This window comes from Pyrus communis, chromosome 10 (genome assembly GCF_963583255.1).
Source record: "Pyrus communis chromosome 10, drPyrComm1.1, whole genome shotgun sequence".
Lineage (NCBI taxonomy): Eukaryota > Viridiplantae > Streptophyta > Magnoliopsida > Rosales > Rosaceae > Pyrus > Pyrus communis.
In genome coordinates, this window is record NC_084812.1 from 24,813,482 (window position 1) to 24,834,224 (window position 20,743).

Here is a 20,743-nt window from a genome sequence, read left to right on the forward strand (position 1 = left end):
CTAATCATATTAATTGTGTTGGGACTTGGGAGAGTAATTTTTTAGATTGTATCAAATACGCTCTCTTAAAATGAAAACAATGGACATAATTAAACAAGGTTGTGTAAGAGGAGGTTATCATTTTTCTCTTTGTAAGCCATTGAGAAAATATTGTTATATTACCTCAAATATATATAAAAGGAGTTTCATAATGTAAATTCAAAAAAGTAATAGACTATGACTCAGAATTTTTTTGATAAACTACATCAAATTCAAATGAGTTTAGGATTTTAATCTTTTTGGTATTAAGGGTTGAACTAAAATTGTGATAACAAATAAGGGGAAAATGCAAAAGTGTAAAACCAAGTAGGTGGTTCTCGTTTGGTTTAGTTTGGTTTGGTTTAAGCAATTATCAAATAAGGCAAAACAAATCAAATAAAATGTAGTCCAAGTTTGGTTAAACCAAACTATTAAGAGGAATCCCAATTACGCCAATCCACACTATACATATTTGAACTGTCTATTTTCCTAAGGTCAAACTCAATGATTTTGTTTCTCAAAAAAAAAAACTCAATGATTTTGAACAAAATGAGTTCATATATTTGTATGATTAGTTTTAGATGTCTCAATAATCTCTTATTTGTCAATTTTTTGTACGAATAATATATGTATGAAACTTTGAAAATTAAATGGTTTAGAACATCAATTTCATTAAGTTAGCCGTATGAATGGTAAGTACACATTCATTATCACATTATTAAAACAAAAATTCTACGGTGCTCTAGAGTATTTATACTTGGGGGTTTTTGATTGTCTAGATAGAGACAGACCAATATCCATCAATTCCACATGTTCATTTCCATTTGCAAAGATATTCATCATGGCCCGGTTGTAAGCATTAATCCTACATCACAAGTAGAGCTTGTATCGGGTTGGGCTCGTGTTTGGTACGTCGAAGCTTGAGCAAATTGATTTGGTTTGTTTACATCCATAATCATAATCATAAGCGCTAAACCAGAAAAAATATGGAACATTAAATAAATAAAAATTCCAAACCAGAGTATAATAAGCTGAGCAATAGAAGCCATCGAAGGCCATCGACAAGACTTCTGCATTTCATATATAAACTTCATTTTTTTTGCAACTGCAACATAAGCAAGCAGCTTGCTTTTCTCCCAATTCAGGGTTCACGTTAACTGCATCCAGCAGCTACCAACTGGTTAACTAATCAATGCTCTCAGATTAAACATAAATCAACGAACGAAACGCTGGATTTGTCAGGAGCTGCTAACGACTGCCTAGTATATACAAATCAAAAAGCAGAGGGGCAGAATGTTCAAATCTAATTACATCAGAATCTCAAAACGACCGATGCCCCGGAAATAGCCATGCCCTATTGTGTCTCCTCGTTCCCAATTTGCTCTGAAACGGGGGTTTGACTTATAGTTTGCTCTGCAATGGGAGTTTGGCTTATAGTTTGCTCTGCAATGGGAGTTTGACATGGAGTCTGTTCTGGAATGGGATATTGACTTGGAGTGGGGTTTCGCTCCCGATTCCCTCCTCTCCTAGTAAAATACTTGCCTATGAATGTTTCGGCAACATCAGCATACTTTTCCTTAATGTAATTCTCCAGGCATTTCCGATATGAAAAATCTTCCTTGTGACCATCTGTCGTCACAACAAAAAAGCATCTGCTGTCCTGGAAACTGCCGTGCCTATCAACCTGTCATCAATGGCCGGTGTAAATTAGGACAATATGAGACCAAATAAGTCCATTAACACACAAGCCAAATTCATTCGTAAACAACAAAGCTTCGGAAACTTGTGTTTCTTTTGGTTTTCGATAAGAACACAACATAAGCAATACAGGGTTTGTTATTACAAGACAAGTAGTTCGTGAGAAAAGGTAAATAAGATGAGGTATTCCATCCTGGCTATGTTTCCAAGTACTATGAAAGAAAACCCTTTCCCCGTCATTACTAGTCCAGACTTAAAAACCCTTGAGATGGAGGATAGTCTTAATTCGTATTTAAAGACAAGTATATACTCCTCTAATGTCTTCTTATCTGAAAGATTAGATCTGCTCGACCAGCCTTGGCAGGGTGGAGCCATGAGTGAATAGCTAAACCAGTAGAGAAAAAAAAATGGTTTTCCGACTAAACCCCGTCTAGTCATCTTCCTATGTGTAACAGCCCTTTGCTAAAAATTAATTATTGACTTAAAAAAGGGTTTTGAGAAGCAGAACAAATTTAGGCATGCAACAGAACACATGGAAGTTTACCTCAATGGACAATGTACAAAATTCAGTATAAACGTTATAGTTCAGTAAAAAATAATATGAACATTATAATAACCAATATAACAATGCAATCAGTCACAGATTCCAAGCATAATGTATCAAAAGTGCACTGAAACATAAATCTAAATAAAACGCAGTTAAGCAAGAACAGGGCAGATAAACGTACTGTGAGATGACCAATTCCAGAACCCATTTTAACAGCTTTATCCGGGTGGTAATTGAGAACATTATCAAGTATAAATGACTGGTCGTCAGCTGACAGTGGATCCCCATCATTGTACCTGGATAGAATAATTTAAAAACCGATAGTAGGTTAGAGGATTGTCAAGCACCAAGCAAAGATGTTGCAACAACTAAAACATTCCAAAAAGGAAAGAAAGAAAGAAAAGAAAATCAAATGGTTGCAAAATTAGGCACCAATAACATATGCAAAGCGGCTATAATGCCCCAGAATGAAATCAATTCCTTCGTATGGAGATCAGTGAAAATATGATATCCTTGAGACATCCCAAAAGGAAAGTCAAATGTAACATGTGAATTCATTAAGTTATCAGATGCCTTTCCTTTATAGTTCTTACGCTTATTTTTTATATAATGATAGACTTTAGACTTCACACATCAAAAGAAAACAAATAGTAACTAATATGAATAGGAAGTACAATCAAAGTGGACCAGCAGTCCACAAATATGCTGCCCACAACCTGCAATAACCAAGATATTAAAAGTATGACAGTGCAGCATCCAACAATGCAGAAAACAGAACCAAAACCACCCACTCTACAATCAGGAAAACTACGACATAGCGGCTTTCTAGTAGAAATTGAAAAGAATGGGCAACGGCAACCATGATACACGAATGAGACCAAAGTCCACAGAGAGGTGCCAAAACCCAACCCGTATCTCATAAATAGTCCACAACCTCCAAACTTTATCTTTAAACTTGGAGCCCCAAGAGTTTGAAAACCAACTATGTTCTACGATGACATTTTGGGAGGGACTTTGTTCTTAGACTCAGGCTCTTTGACAGGTGAATATGAAACAACATCGTTGCACTACATGCAAGTATGATACTTCAAATGTTAAAGCACTATTTTCGACTGTGAGGGAGGATTTTGTCAAGAAATTCCCTGGATTTAAATGGATTCTTACTTCAGACAAGACATCTCAAAGTCAAAATTGTTAAGAAAGAATATAAACAGAAAACTAACCCAGATTGATGCATTATTCTTCGGATAGAGCGCATAACGGGTTCAATTTTAGAAAGAACGTCTTGCTCCTCGCTAGGGAACATATCCAATCTTTGTCTTGTTGCAGTATAGAGTCCAACCACACTAGAGTTATCATTCACCATACCAGGTGGTTTGGCAGGACGGTTCTTATTCTTCCACTCCCCAGGACTAGAAACCCAACTCTTTGAACCTTCAAAACGACTTTTCTTGTTCTGCCCCCATTGGTGATGTCTTTCACCAGTATTACCATCTCCACTAGGTGAATCCCACCCAGACAAGCTCGCAGGTTGAGTTTCTGTCTCAGGAGGATTTTTCTGCCCCCAAGAACCGGTAGAAATTTCAGAAGATTTTTTCTGTTGCCTACTAGACCAAGCATTGTCATTCCCTGTTTCTGTTTCCCCAGAAGAAACAGCACCCCAAGGTTGAGTTTCTGTCTCAAGAGGATTTTTCTGCCCCCAAGAACTGGTCGAAATTTCAGAAGACTTTTTCTGTTGCCCACTAGACCAAGCATTGTCATTCCCTGTTTCTGTTTCCCCGGAAGAAACAGCACCCCAAGGTTGAGTTTCTGTCTTAGGAGGATTTTTCTGCCCCCAAGAACTGATCGAAATTTCAGAAGACTTTTTCTGTTGCCCACTAGACCAAGCATTGTCATTCCCTGTTTCTGTTTCCCCGGAAGAAACAGCACCCCAAGGTTGAGTGTCCGTCTTAGGAGGATTTTTCTGCCCCCAAGAACTGGTCGAAATTTCAGAAGACTTTTTCTGTTGCCCACTAGACCAAGCATTGTCATTCCCTGTTTCTGTTTCCCCAGAAGAAACAGCACCCCAAGGTTGAGTTTCTGTCTTAGGAGGATTTTTCTGCCCCAAAGAACTGGTCGAAATTTCAGAAGACTTTTTCTGTTGCCCACTAGACCAAGACTTGTTCGGCCCCGATTTTTTCTGTTGCCCACTAGACCAAGCATTGTCATTCCCTGTTTCTGTTTCCCCAGAAGAAACAGCACCCCAAGGTTGAGTTTCTGTCTCAGGAGGATTTTTCTGCCCCCAAGAACTGGTCGAAATTTCAGAAGACTTCTTCTGTTGCCCACTAGACCAAGCATTGTCATTCCCTGTTTCTGTTTCCCCGGAAGAAACAGCACCCCAAGGTTGAGTTTCTGTCTCAGGAGGATTTTTCTGCCCCCAAGAACTGATCGAAATTTCAGAAGACTTTTTCTGTTGCCCACTAGACCAAGCATTGTCATTCCCTGTTACTGTTTCCCTAGGAGAAACAGCACCCCATCCATTGTCCCTTTCATCTATGGCTTTTATTGTCGGCTGGAGGTCTATTGGTGCCACTTTCTCTGCCACTCTACCACTCCAATCATTTTCACTTGCACTTGCCCCCCAGGCAGATGTGGCAGCTTCTATTGCGGTATTTGCCCTCCATGCAGGAGTAGTAACTTCTGCTGCCTTGCCTATCCCCCATGTAGATGTGGCAGGTTCTTTGGCTGGAGTTTTATCCCACGATGATGTATCATTTTTATCCCATGATGGAGTTTTCTCCCACGATGATGTGGCATCTTCTCGTGTAGTATTTGTCCCCCATACAGAGGAATCCTTTTCCCAATTTGACTTTCCAGGAAGAGTTTCTGATTTGTCCTCAAATTCTATAATATCTTCGAAGACGGGCTTATCTAAACCAGAGTCAAGTTCTGGCGACAAGCAGGAATCTGCTAATTCATCTACCACCATAAGATCATCAACTTCTGCCCCCAGTGCTCCCGTAGTTGCTTCTTCTCCATTCGCTGTGCTCACCATATGCAGAAAGTTGAAAACATCTAGTCCACCCTCTTGATTCAATCCTCCCTGAAAAAATAAAATATTAATAATTAAATTAAACGGCACAGAACATTCCAGCAGCAGATTAAACTACCATACAACTGGGAAAAACTATAAGTATGTTAAAAATCATATTTACCTCTCTTGTGTCCCAGAGGATATCAAACCTGGAGCCAGTACCAACAGCAACATGTTTACCCCATGAACATGATGCAACTATGCTTGACAAAGAATCCATGTGGCACTTTTCAGCTGCTCTCTCAAAGCACCTTCTTGGTGTCTACAGCCACATGTAATGAAACTACAATTAGTTGTGATTCTAGTTCATCTAACCACGAACTATAGGTAAATGTCATTTATAGAATTAGGCAAAAGAGTTCAATTACTCACAAAAAGTGTTGCTTCTGTAAATGGTACTTGAATATTCAATGCTCGAGATAGTGCTTTATATCCACTAGAATTGAAGCCAACAAAATTTCCAGCACATGTCATGCTATTTGCCAGGAGGATAAGATGCTCTTTCAGGACACCTTTTGCCACCATTGTAACAGCTGTCGAGAGGCGCTGCGCAATAAAATCCAAAAATGAATTCTTAGTAGAAAGGTACAAAATGTATCTCATATCACCCAGTGTTCTTCTAATATGATCCAATTTTCCTTAAAAACTAACAATGTTAAACTTCATAAGATGTACATGATGATACAGGACTAAAAAAAGGTGGCATGCCCGAGGAAACCACAAATACAGCACACAATTCCAAAAAAAAATTCAAAATTCAAAAGAAGGTCCATACTTAATGAAGATTAGTCACATGAAATGCTGAACCATAACTAATGGTGGAACGATACAAGTATAGAAAATAAATCGTAGTATAATAAATATACATCCAAATATATACACAACTGATGTAATAAAGTATGCCAAACAACAACAAAGCCTTATCCCACTAAGTGGGGTTGGCTGTGATAAAGCATGCCGGCTAGAAAATAAATAAATAAGGAAGCAAAGAGTTAACCAGAAGTCTAGCAAGTCAAACACTCCAAAGGGAGAGAAGCTTATTAGACACACGGAAACTACTGGACACTATAGGTGATAATTTCCTAGCAATGCAGCAGCATAATATGATCCACCAAACACAATATTACCGCGATTACTTAACGTGTATCTGAATTTTATCTAATCGTTAACGAACGATTAAAAGGTTGAGCTAGTATCACACAGTAGATTTTGACACAAGAAACTATTTAACTGGTATTGTATGAGGAAAATTTCAGATTTTTCCTGTGTACTTGATTGGTACTATTTAATGAACCTCTCTAGAATCAGGAGTTTTTTCCTAGATTTTCTTACACATGGATTGAGTGCAATTTTCACATGAAAGATGTATTGAATAATGAATAATGAGTAATGAACTTGGCTTGGAGACAACTAAGTCCATGTCTAAAATTTTGAGTTTCAAGCTGTATCAAAACATAAAATGACTTAACAAAAATTGAGGGGAATTTTTATTAGCACTCCAAAAATCTCATTCTACACTCCAAACTTTCAATATTAAGAAAGAAAAATACACTTGTGAGGAGTGTAGAATGAGATTTTTGGAGTGCCAATAACACTTCCCAAATTGAGTTAGTGCCTAATACTAAATGACACACACAAAACATGATATACACAGCCCTATAACAACCCATAATATAAACAGCTAGCCACAAAAGCTAGCATGGCTTCTGATATAGGGTCATTAAGTTCAAGATTCGCGGTAGAAAGAAGGAAAATTGTGAACTGATTTTACCTGAACTGCTTGATCAAAAGCACAAGACACTCCCAATAGTTCTTGAATCTGTTTGATAGCATACGGGATGGAACGCCTGGTGTCAATTAGGTGAAGCACAGGGAGGCAAGAATCGAGAACGATTCTCCATGCATCACCGCTTTGCTTGACAACAGATTTCTCCAGAACAACATCCAAGGCCCATTCACCCTTTTGAGAATTATTTGGACTTCTAATCCAAGTTGTTGTATCGGGATCAATCCAAATTATATTTGCTGAGGTAATCCGTGGGTCACCTGTCCATTTTAGAGACATTAAGACTTTACTAAGAGAAGAGTTACAAAATAGTTTCCAGCAGTAAACAACATGTCCACCATCTAATAAAAACTACAATAAGTCAAATAAAAAACTGCTTCTATCACCAGCATCAAAACTCCAAAGATCAGCTAACTGCACCCAATCTGATCAAGAATCATGAAAGGACTATCTCTCAACTCAGGCATTACTAATGCTTAAAGCTCAAACATCCAAAGCTTCACTCTATCCGTCAAGGCCACTGCACCTCTCCAAACTTTTCCTCCAAATTTCTAGCAATATAATCCAACCGAATCCCGAAAAAAAAAAAAAAAAAAAAGTCATCATACCCATACCCATACCCACAGTTCCACTAAAGCTTTACTTGCCTCCTCAAAGTACAATGTTTCCAACTAATAAATTAATTACTATAAAAGAGGATGAAAATGCACAACTCAACCTAGAAATAAATGATGAATATTTCGACTTCAATCTTGCAGAGTTTAACACTAAACTGTTGATAGGCACATATTTGGCCTCTTAAGTTGGATATGATCACAAGTAATGGCCATCCCATACGCAACTAACACAACAAAAACGTGTACCTTGGGATGGGATGAAAAAAAGGTAAATATGAGGTTCATGAGACAGAACAGAAGTAGGATTTTTCTATTAAAAAAACAAATAGAAGTAGGACTTCAATAAGACAGACAGAAACAAAACACACAAATTGCATATAATCACTGACATTTCTGTTTTAGATGTGAGTTGGCAAAACAAATCAAAAGACCAAGATTCATTGGAAAACAAGGAAACTCAAATAATAAATTAGTATTTCACTCTTTAGAAAATCACTCCAAAAGCTACCTTTTATTATTGTTTCTAAAAGCACAGGGCAAATCAAGTCAGCATAGTATTGCGAAGTGGTCTCCAACTCTTCAGTAGCTTGAAGGAAGAACATCAAGCACGGGGAGTCAGATCCTTTGTCTGCACAGGAATGATGAAAAGAGCAATGCTCACTGCAAACAATGAAGCATTTATCATTAAGTATTTTAAAGCGGAGAGACAAGTAAACTCCACAACAGGGGAAGGGGAAGTCATACAAGTACGAACATTGTATATGATTATGACAGTAGGCAACTCCCACATGCAAATGATTTTGAAATACGAGTCTTCTTTTGACATGAAAATTTCAGTATCTCTAGCGCTCTTAAAGCCAGCAAGCAGGCAGGGTTCCAGAACACAAACAAATACTATATATATATATATATATATATATATATATATATAAATATACAATATATATATATATATTTTTGTACATATTTACGTTTTATGGTAATAACAAGAATGATTTGCCCATGTTACTATGGTGGACTTCGTACTGGTGGCGTTTCTCTTATCAAGCTATTATGTTTTCACCTCCCCTTTCCTTTCAGAACTTTTTCCTTCCTTTATCTTAGTGAAGCATAACTAAAAGGGCCAAATAAATTCAAACAAAAAACCACTATAAAATAAGCAAAGAATAACAGCATAGCTCATAATGTTCCATAACTTTCATCATTAAAATTTATTAATATCATATTGACCAAAATCAATTGAGGCTGTGTCCTCGCCTCATTTTCCTCTCATGTATCAAAAGTTCATCACGCAAACAGGAAAACATAATTGATCAAGTCAATAAGGCAATTGGTAAACATAAGTATGCTCCAACCAGAGAGGGGAAGAAAAAAGACCTGGCAAACAAAACTGTATTTTTGAAAAGATAGCCAATGTTGAACTTCTTCTTCCCAACTCTCTTCCTCCGAAATGAATTAACAGTTTCTTGGCATTTTTGTCGAATCTCATCTACACCGACATTTAACTCCCGTAACAGCTCCTGTTCAATAAAGCTCTCGTTATCCCAAACGAGGAAGTAATAGCAACTTCATAAATGAAAATATAAAGAAAACATTCCAACACATTGAACTATGCAAACCTCGTTGAGATGAATATGGCCAACTAGGCCTGCATCATTTACCATACTTCCCAAACTAGAAAGCTGATTGCTATATCTGCATGTAAAACAGAAACTTTTTCAAGCCCACACATTAATTTTATACCACTGCAAATAAGTACAAAGTGTAGCAGATGCAAAACTCAATTTCTTGTCAATGACATGATGACCAAATAATATGTTGTTAGTAACAGAGAAACATATTCTCACAAAAGTGGAAGTGAAGATTACACTCTGCTATTATCGGGTACACAACTATTACTATATTGATCAGCTCTTGAGTATCTAACTATTATTAAACTGGAACTTTGCATGGTTAACCCAAGCTATGCAAAAAGAAGCTGCAGACTATTAAATATATATTTCAGCAAAGGCAAAACCTTTCCTAGTTAGCAAATCACACATTTATAGACATAAAATGAATTACATCCACTTATTCGCGTAAAAAATAATTCTTCCAGAATTCTTAAAGCATAATCTCCTGAGAAACATGCAAGAGTTTGTAGAAAACAGAACCACGTATTTGATCTGCAGAACTTGATATTGTTGAGAATATCGTGTTTCAGAATGGGAAAAACAAGAACAAACTCCAGAATCGAAAAACAAATAACCAAGATAAATAACACCAAGAATTTACGTGGTTTGGCAATATGTGCCTACGTCCACAGGACAGCAACAACAATCTTTCACTATATCAATAATGAGTACAACCAATAATCTCGCCAAATCTCTAGAACTAGGACTTGATGAAAAACCTGAAAGAACAAGAACAAGAAATATATATCTCTTTTCGTTTCTCTTGCACACACTTAACAATATTCTCTCACTCTTATCCCTTGAGTGGTATACAATTTATTGTTTTGCTCCCACCAAACTAGTACAACAGCCCCTTTATATAGACATAATGAAGGTCTTCTTCAATAAGGATTATTAATCCTAATTGGAATCTAGTTATAAAACCTATTCCAATTGAGAAACTAACTCCAATTGGGAAAACAACTCCAATTGGGAAAACTATTTAATCCTCTAAGACTATAATTCCTTATAGACTTAGGACAACTTATCATGGGCTGGAAAAACCTAACAATCTCCCCCTCCAGACCATGAGGAAGGTATACCATAATAGGATTGCTCCTCTTGACCAAACTCCCATTGATCAAACTTCTCATAACCACGCTCCCCCTGATTGAACTACTCAACTACTCATTAACCAAGACCCTCTTGATTAGACTTCTCTTGACCAAGCTCCCTCTGATTGCAATACCCATGACCAGACTCCATGTGATCGAACATCTCTTGACCAAACTTCTCTTGACTAGGCTCCCCCTGAACAGAACTACCATCGTCACTGGCAAAGGCAATTATAGACTTCTTTGCCGGAAAACATCGCTTATCTTCATCTTGGTCCAATCAGCATCAGACATACTTGGTGGCTTGCTCTTAACACCTTCAGTTAAGCATGTCCTCCTCTTGATTTCCACGTAACCCAATTAAAGCGGGCTGCACCCTCCATTCTAAACGGATATCAACCAAACCTGGCTCTGATACCACTTGTTGAGAATTTTGCGTTTAAGAATGGGAAAAACAAGAACAAACTCTGGAAATCGAAAAACAAATAACCAAGATAAATAACACCAAGAATTTACGTGGTTTGACAATATGTGCCTACGTCCACAGGACAGCAACAACAATCTTTCACTATATCAATAATGAGTACAACCAATAATCTTGCCAAATCTCTAGAACTAGGAATTGACAAAAAACCTGAAAGAACAAGAACAAGAAATATACTATCTCTTTTCTTTTCTCTCGCACACATTTTACAATATTCTCTCACTCTTATCCCTTGAGTGGTATACAATTTATTGTTTTGCTCCCTCCAATTCAAAACTAGTACAATAGCCCCTTTATATAGACATAATAAAGGTCTTCTTCAATAAGGATTATTAATCCTAATTGGAATCTAGTTATAAAACCTACTCCAATTGAGAAACTAACTCCAATTGGGTTAACAACTCCAATTGGGAAAACAATTTGATCCTCTAAGACTATAATTACTTATAGACTTAGGACAACTTATCATGGGCTGGAAAAACCTAACAGATATCAACAGATTCAAGTAGATACCAAGAGAGCTGAAAATAAATATTAAAATTGCAGGTAGCAGTGCCACAGTGTGGTGGGAGACGGAAAAAGCATGTCAGCGTAGAAAATAACTTAAAGCATGGAAGAGGTAGCAACAGGTACTCATTTCCAGTTCAACTGTGGGTGGGGTTACCTTTCAAGAAAGGTTGAAGAAGATAAAGCAGGGAATATGACAACTGACAACTTAATCAACATGAACTAAGGGATTGGGAAATAAATTCCTAGAAACATACTTAAATAAAACTATTTGTGAAAGTGTTGCCAAAAAAAAGTATGAAGAGGCAGAGCATACTCGATCATGAATTCGACTGCAGTATCTTTAAGACTGACTTTCTTCAACTGATTCTTAACCAAACATGCTGCACGTTCTCGGCAGTACTTTCTTCCACAGCCACAGTTATTCAAGTACAAAATTACACGGCGATCAATGAGCTCATTCTTAAAATTTACTTTGCATAGTAGAATTTCCTGAAGAACAGACAATGTAAATTCAAGTTACGATCAACATTTGTGCATGTATCTTCATCAGCTCAAAAAACTTATGCGAAAGAAAACATGTATTGAAAGGAAAAACAGCATCATAATCAATAGCCAAGCCAACTACCTTCATCAGCTCCCATGAAGAGTTGCTGCTTGGGGTAGAATCAAGAACTGCCTTGTACGCAGGATTTGACATTGCAGTGGCAGCTAACACGCCAACAGGTTCACCAGCAGGGAAAAGATTCGGGGGCCTAGATCCAGCATTGACTCCATACTCAAATTGGATAACTGAATTGCTACAAACATTTCTAACCGTGCCATCATAGCAAATAACCACATCACGAAGAATGGCCATTAAATTTTTAAATAAGGTCCCAGGTTCAGTCAATCCTCTTGAGGACCGAACAATCACCTCTCGTGTAGCAATGGAGTGAACTATTTCCTCGTATGGATCTAACCCATGGAAGAAACAACTTTGAACTAGGCCATATTCTGCAGAGGGATACTCCGTGTTAAAAGAATATTTGTTGTGACAGAGAGAGGCCACATCCTCAACCAATGTCTTTGAGTAGAATCTTCCCTTATCAGAGAGTTGTAGGCCTAGGAACCCAATTTGTTGTACAACTTTGTTGATTGCCGAATCACTCTTGGTGTCGATTAAATCACCGAATGCAGATGACTCCAAGATAAAATTTGAAACTGGTACTTTCAAGCTTTTGATTCGACTCTCCAGCTGAAACTCTACAAATTCATTGTATGTTGACCTCAGATGATACAACAAATCTGAAGTACCCTGAATATTCTCCTTAATATCTTGTATGGATGTCTTTGACATGTAAAAATCCTCCAAGCCAACACTGAACCCTTCTGAAAATATATTCTCCATCAGCAAGGGCTGTAGAGAATCAAAGAATTTAAGGACATCTTCGCCCCCTTTCTCAAAGAAAACTGAAGTAGCAATGTCATTCATCACCGCTGAAACTGCACTAGTACTGAACTCAATTTTCAGTATCTCACTTTTATTGACCAAGTACTTTTCCCCACAGTAGTCAAAGTCAGGAGGCAATGCGGTCTGTAATATCTGCAAAGCAGTCCAATATGAGCAAGCAGAGTTTGCTTTCAATAATGCAGGTTGTGGCAACAAAGATGAAGCAAACATGGCCAGTTGCTGAGCTGCTGATTTATCCAAAAAATAGTTCTTAAACATCATCCTCAATGACAATAGTGAATCAGTGGCCATTTGCAGATTTGGTTTTCCACTATGAGAGCTAAGCAGCTGCTTCTCCACCGAAAAAAGCTCCAAAACTTCTGCTTTTGCAGCAAGCGATTGCGGATAGAACAAATGGATGCAATCACCATCAAAGTCAGCACTTAGTGGCCCACATATCAAAGGATTTATTTTCACTACATGGTCATCATGTACATACACTTGTAGTGCTTGTAGGGAATGTTTATGGGTAGTTGGGGGCCTGTTTACAAATACAAGGTCCCCATCCATAATCCTCCGATGCACCACTTGACCAGGCCTCAAAAAAGTGTGCCCCTTTGAACCTTCCCTAAGTGAGTAAGTTGATGATCCATCCCTATAGGTTAGGCACAACTTGCTATCTACCAGCTGTTGTAAGTACCTAATGTTATGATCATTAACCCTCTCCTCGAAGGTGATTCTTTGAGCAATTTCATAGGGGATGCCAACTTCATTTACCCTTCTAAAGGCATCCCCAGTGATTACTGAGCGAGAAGAGAATCCTGAACCCTTTCTAATGAACAGTGTTCTCATTTTTTCAAGCCATGCTTTAGTGGAAGAGGCATTCAACTCCTTGTTTACCCCAAATCTTGCATCTATATCCCGTGATGCCTTCCCAGTACCCCTAACTTGAAGATACTGATCCACTATGGCTTGAAGTTCATTAGCTTCAACAATTTGTGATTCAAAGTTTGGGATGCCTGACCTTGAACTTCTTATGACTTCAATTTGCTTTAGAACTTTTCTGAGCATTGAAATTGAAGGATCCGCAGACATAACACTAACACCATCCGAAATTTCAGGCACAGATAAACAATTTGGAGGGACAGGTATATGACGCAAGATGTATCCATCTTGAGGAAAATACCCTCTTGCATTAAGTTTCTTCCTGGCGTCTTGAGGGATACGCTTTAGCATCTCCATCACCTGGTAGTCATTACCAAAATAATATGTATCAGGAGAACAACAATTACAATCAGCAGAAACAGGAAAGGCCAACAGAATTATATAAGATCAGTATGATTTTCCTTATGAGTGATTGGCAATAAAATCATTTGGTTAGAATCTACTTATACACATCTGGTGAACTAAGTTAACTATCAAAGTAGTTAGTGAATGAAATAAACTGTGCCAGTTGAAACCACATGGAGCTGTACATCTCGCCAACTAAGTTAACCATCAATTTATTTTGTGAACTAAATAAACTGTGCCAGTTGAAACCACAGGGAAGACAACAACACCCTCTGATCAATCCATTCAATGAAGAATCCAACAGTCAGATGCTAACTTCGCCAGATTACTGTGATAAGGGGGATGATTGCATGTGCATAAGAGCCTCATACTAGATTTAAGACGTAGTGATCACAGTAAACCAGAAAACTTTTCCCACAAATGAATTGGTGTGCAAACAAGGACTTCAACTAATTTAGCCATCAAAACATTTAGTGGAGCTAAAATCAATCATGAAGGTTGACACCAAAGGAAGATGGCAGAAGCAATAGCAACCCCTGATCAATGCATACAATAAAGTAAGACAGAGGAATCCAAAATAAGGTGCTCACTTTGTTGATTTCTGTGATAAGTGAGAATTTCTTTGTATTTGAGTCAAATTAATAAATTAGAAATAAGTTCTTAATGGAAAACATCAAACTTTTCCACTAACAAAAACAGCGTAGAAATAAAAGTGAACTATGAGCAAACAAAGACTTCAATCCACATAACTGGACAATAAAATTCAATTCAAGTTCCAAGAATGTGAGATGATAGGGATTCAGTCAGGAAGCAAGAAGCATACCTCACAAGGAAGCAAAGTACGTATATGATCATCGCCATAACGAAAACCATATCGTTCGAGGAAATTCCAAAAACCAGGTGGTGTTCTTGATTTAGAAGGTCGCTTCAATTGCAAGGAACAAGAGCTATCTGTCGGTTTAGTCTCTCCAATACACACTTGTGCAGCATCCTACAGAAGGAATGAGAGGGCATAAAACTAGTAGATGGAAAATGAAGAGAGATGAAGAGAGAACATATCACAAGTATTCCAATTTATATAAAAAAAATAAAAATAAAAAGTTATCAGAACATCAAGAGAGACCCTGTTTTAGCAAAAAGGCAACTTATATTAAAATATTTCTAACTTAGTCGCAGGAAGACCCACAAACTAAACAGTTGCTATAACAAAACTAATGATACTGCATTATCTCCAACATTCATCCATGGTGAGGATGGTGCAAAATTATGGCAATAATAAGCTGACAGAAGATGAAGTGCTCAGTTTATACTTTATAGAGAGAAATACCATCTTAAAATACAAGCAACTCATTAGAGAATTGAAACCAAAAAGTAAAACAACCAAGTTATCTCATAGCAGCTTTCCAATTGAGCAAAAGAGAAGAACATGTTAATCCTCCAGAGCTCTGATGACACCAGTGCAAAGAGACAACAAAAACCTCACCCATTGTGAAAGCTCTTCTACCCCACCCCCCTTAAAATGTCAAAAATCCTCACGTTCCTCTCCACCCATAAACCCCACAAAACAACCCCTCAGCAGTGTAGCCTTCTTAACTCTACTAAAAGCATCCAGACTTTTACTAATCAATGACTGGAACCCTTCTGAAATTACCCAACTCATTCCAGCCTGTCCAAATAATAAGAATCACAAATTTAAAGCTCCTAGACAGTGGACAACAAATGATCTCCATGATCTCCTTTCCTTTTACACATGATACACCAAATAGGAGAAGACGGCAACTAGGTCTCCAATTCCGAAGCAAAGCAGAAATGTTCACCCACAACAAGCCAACTCAAATCAATAAGGCTGAAATCTCCATGCATGCACTACCGTAAAAAACAGACATTTTGCTTGAGGAAAATTAAATGTAATGAACTTCAAAAAAATAAATAAAAATAAATAATAAAAAAAAAAACAAGTATAGCATTTCTTGACAGTCGACAAACAACTTTATCTAACTATAATTTCAATCTCTAAACGTAGTACACCAAATGAAAGAATCAAACCTCTGAACACCTAATAAGGGCAGGAACATCCCAAGAAAGGAAAACATATGAGATAATAACACACATAATGTTCTAGAACACATAACCTAATACACAATTGACCATTTTTTACAAGAATTTAGGGAAAACAAACTAAACCAGGAATACTGACACCATCAAGATTTCAAGTATTGATCTTTTTTGCAAGCTCATGGAATGTAGTGCCATTCCAAATAAAACTTTTAGGAAACTTGAATTACTAAAACAGAACTTCAATAAACCAAAGATGTACTGGCAACTGAAACATAGCATAGTGAAACATTCCTAACTAGAAACTAGAACCCTGTAGTGATAGTTGCGCAACTAAGGTTCAAAAACCATGTATTTGATTGAATTAGAATTAGTGGTTGGGTGAGAGGGTGTGAAAGTGCTTGTGCGCCCATAAGGAAATCAGAGAGCGATAAATCCACAAAATTACTAGATACAGTGAGAATACTTCACATCATGAAAAAAGCAAACAATTAACTTATACGTACCTCACAACATGAAGCTAACATTCTTTCTGCTAAGCCAGCATTCTTGGTTGGAAACTGAATGGTAAAAAAATGGATACAGAATATAAGGCTATAAGCACAGAGATTTTTATGATAAGAAAACATAGCCAGTTAACTATATAGTTTCTTAAAATAAAAATTTGCTGCTCGAATACGAAGTGTTCTCAACCACTTTACAGAATATAGAAATTGAAGGGCAACCCAGTCACAGACAATTTTTCCACCAACGACATGTTAACAAAAACAAAAATATTGTGAGATTGTGGACGACAAAGAACTATTCACATAATACAATCGTGGATTCTGTAGAATTAAGTTCAAACTTCAGACTCTCTTTGAGAAAATTAGGAAAATAAAGCAAACTTATAAGATTTAAAAGAAAAGAAACAAGATCAATCCACAGATGACAAATACAGTGCAATAAAGGGCACTTGTATAAAATGAAAAATTAAAAAACAAAAAGGCAGTTTAGTAATGGTTGGATTGGATGACACAGTACATAGGTTCAAAATTCAACTGTTTCTTCATGTAAAATTGTAAATCATTTTATTCTTTGTTCCTCAGCTGAAAACTATAACAAACACAAATCTGCATATCTTCCCTTAACAGACAACAAAAGTCCAAATAACAAGCTAACCAAGGGGATATATTGCCTCTGCTTAGTAAGTGATGATCATAGCAGCAATTATAAACAATGAAAAACTCAATCAGGTGGTACCTTGTTCTTTTTCATTTTCAAGCATTTCAAGCACAATAAGCTCAGCATCCGCTTTAATTCACTAACATGATTGGGATGAAATATTGGTACTGGTAACTCAATATACCCAAAATGACCTGAAAAGGGATAAAGGATACACTTTCTTACGTTTCCAATCATACTCTTTCAAATTTCAATGTATAATATGTTTCTTACATCTGACTTGTTTCGCAACATTGTATATTATAACTCACTGTACCAAAGGTTGAGAAATGAAATTTATTTACCTTCACATTTCCCAGGTTCAGAAGTGCCACAAGATTCACACTTTCCAAACTCAAGGGGCAGGCCAAGGAATGGGTTGGAAAGCTGACTTGCATGGCTGATAGAGCAATCGCTAATAGATGCTGTACACTGCCAAAAATGTAAACATAAAAGTATAAACAAATTATTCCAATGGTTGATTTTTGTAGTAAAGAAACGAATTGTAAAAAACACTTTGCTGGAGGTGATTTTCTAATTTACCCTCCCATAGACACTAGTCACGAGTTAGTTGTGAAGGCATCTTTTACTTTATTTTTTTTAATAAGAACAACATGGGGAACATGTTGCTGAAGGCATATTACATTTGACCAATGGAAAGCCATAATTTTCATTTGGCCATAAATGGAGCCTTCTATGAGCTTAGAATGTGAATATTCAATATGGACTCTAAAGACCACTCCCTCCAAGAAACGAATCAGAATTCTCCCTCGAAATCCTATCCCATGGATGCAATTTTATTTTTTTGAAACAAACTAATGTAGTTGAGGCCTCCCAGCTTTAGATGGCATAGACTCAATAACTACTCAAATTAAATGTCAAATTTCTACTTACAATTTCTTGGTGAGTTGCTAAACCAAATTTGATTCCAACGATCTCCCCATCCAAAATATTTGAGGTCGAGACCTCCTCCATTTCCTTTACGAAACCTTAAGAAACTGCCATGGAAGAGACAAGGAAACATTTATAAAGTAGGACAACTGAAGCTATTACAGCAAAATCAACATGCAAATATACCACAGACAGAATTATTAAGCTAGAAAATTAAGAAAAAAATTAGTTTGTGGGAGGTACCAACTTCTAAAACAATTAAAATTAATAATCAAATAAGTTAAAGGCAAACAATATACAAGAAATCTGAAGGCAAACGATATACAAGAAATCTGACCCAATGTAGTATGGTTTCTAAGAAAACGGAAAGAATTAAAAAAGCCAGCAGAACTCAGCAAAAAAACCTAAACAAGGTATAAATTTTCATCCAATTCTCAGCTACCAAACACAAAATAAACATGCAGCAAAAGGAAAGAACAAAATTACCAGAGTCTTCGGGTCTGATCGTACTTGGAGCTACGTTGCAGGCCGGAAAAAAAAAACCCTAACTGGAACCTAGAAAACAAAACACAGAGCAAATGTATTTAGCGTCACAGTTAGATACAGAGAAAGAGAAATGACAGAGAGAGAGAGAGAGAGGTCCTTTTGGTCACTGAGAAACTGAGAGAAAATTAAACAATGTGCAACATTTTCCCCCGATAAATTTTCCAAGCAAAAAAAAAGTAAAAGGCCCATTTAAAAAGTCCCTCATTTTCTCAGCAACCAAACACCAAATAGCAAAATGCAAACAATTTAGAGCAAAAATTACCACAATTTTCGATTCTTCCGTACTCTGAACCTGGGGGTTCGTCTCCAAAATCCTAGTTTAAGCCCTGAAAACCCTAAAAACCAAAAACCCAAAAGGGTTTTTCAACGGAGTGAGAGCTCTACTCCAAAGCTTTTGAAACCAAAAAAACAATTTGTAAAAAAATTTCACAAATGACACAAAAATTGGCCGGCAGAGGGAGCTTACCCTCGCAAACGGCGCCGATTTCCTCTTCCGCTGTCGCCTTCACTCTCTTCCGAGACTCTGATGACCAGAGAGAGAGAGAGAGAGAGAGAGAGAGATGGTGGGAGAGAGTGAGATGGGTTTTTGCATGAAGAAAGGGGCATTTTGTTGAGGCCTGGGGAATTTGGACTTTTTGGTCTTTTCACAGATCAACGTGGGGTTTCTAGAGGAAAATAAAATAAAAATCAGGTTGGTTTTTTTTGAAATTTTGGAGCGGTACTGCTTTACCGGGTGTGTGGTGTGGGAGGGGTTTTGGGGAGGGAAATGACGGGAAGGGGTTCGTTGACCGTTTTATATACTAAGATTTGGCTTTGGTTTGGTGGAAAATAAGGATGGCAAAATGGAGAGTGTATTTGGTGAAAATTTATGTTTAACACAACACAATTTTTCTTCTCTAATCGTTGTATATATTTTAGTCTGACATTATTCAACAATGAATTTAGGCTGAATTACTTTTAAAGTAAATTTTGTAAAAATGAAATTTATGTAGACTATCATAATTTATTTTTATGAACATTTTAACATAAAAATATTTAAAGTGAATTTTGATTTAAATAATTGTTTTAATTGTTTTAGTCTTTGAATTTAATTTGGGGTTGTTAAAATTTTTTTATCATTAGATTTAGGGAGTTTTAACGAAAAGCCCCATCTACTACAGCTGCTGAACTGGATTGGAACAAGTCTTTGTTGCATTTTCTACAAATTCCGATTCCTGAGAAACCCCTCCTCTTTTGTGATAATTTGTCTGCGATAGCCTTAACCTGTAATCCTATTCAACACCAACGCACCAAACACATTGAGGTTGATGTTCATTTTGTTCGAGAAAGGGTCGCAACACAGCAACTACAAGTGCACTTTGTGTCTTCCACTGAGCAGTTTGCAGATATACTTACCAAAGGACTTTCTGCACCTCTTTTCCGAACGCATTATGCCAATCTCAGGCTCAATTTCTTTGCTCCTGAGCTTGCGGGGGGATGTTAGGAGTATTAAGATTCTATGGCTGTGAATTAGACATGGGTCAAGAGATTAAAGGAGTTAGTTAAAGTTTGTTATTGTGTAACTTATAGTGTAAGCTATCAATACAAACTATATAAACCTTGTAACCATCATTTGTAACTAACAAGAAAGATAATACATTTTCTAATATTCTCTTCTCTCTCTAAACTCTCGATCTTCTTTTTCTTCTTCTTCTTCTCTCTCTTTCTGCATAACTATCTTCATCAATATTCTTCAATGGTTTACATGGTATCATTCGCCTAAACAAGCATAGTAGCTTGGTGGTCTTTCGATCTTGGTTTCATTTGCTTCCGCTTCTACATTCTTCTCT

The 20,743-nt window shown here is 37.0% G+C and overlaps 1 protein-coding gene across 1 annotated transcript; it reads right to left on the reverse strand.

Moving 5' to 3' along the window:
* Window positions 1-1,038: 1,038 nt before the first annotated feature.
* On the reverse strand, window positions 1,039-19,469 carry LOC137746815 (DNA-directed RNA polymerase V subunit 1-like). The gene is made up of 19 exons (XM_068486826.1): window positions 19,381-19,469; window positions 19,177-19,249; window positions 18,855-18,923; window positions 18,372-18,475; window positions 17,783-17,909; window positions 17,517-17,632; window positions 16,781-16,834; window positions 15,043-15,210; window positions 12,126-14,174; window positions 11,814-11,989; window positions 9,359-9,434; window positions 9,117-9,259; window positions 8,248-8,399; window positions 7,108-7,382; window positions 5,709-5,882; window positions 5,458-5,598; window positions 3,487-5,345; window positions 2,445-2,559; window positions 1,039-1,702 (listed from the first exon to the last, which is right to left on the reverse strand). The coding sequence occupies exons 4-19, from the start codon at window positions 18,450-18,452 to the stop codon at window positions 1,373-1,375; spliced, it is 6,036 nt and encodes a 2,011-aa protein (XP_068342927.1). The 5' UTR covers window positions 18,453-18,475; window positions 18,855-18,923; window positions 19,177-19,249; window positions 19,381-19,469; the 3' UTR covers window positions 1,039-1,372.
* Window positions 19,470-20,743: the final 1,274 nt, after the last annotated feature.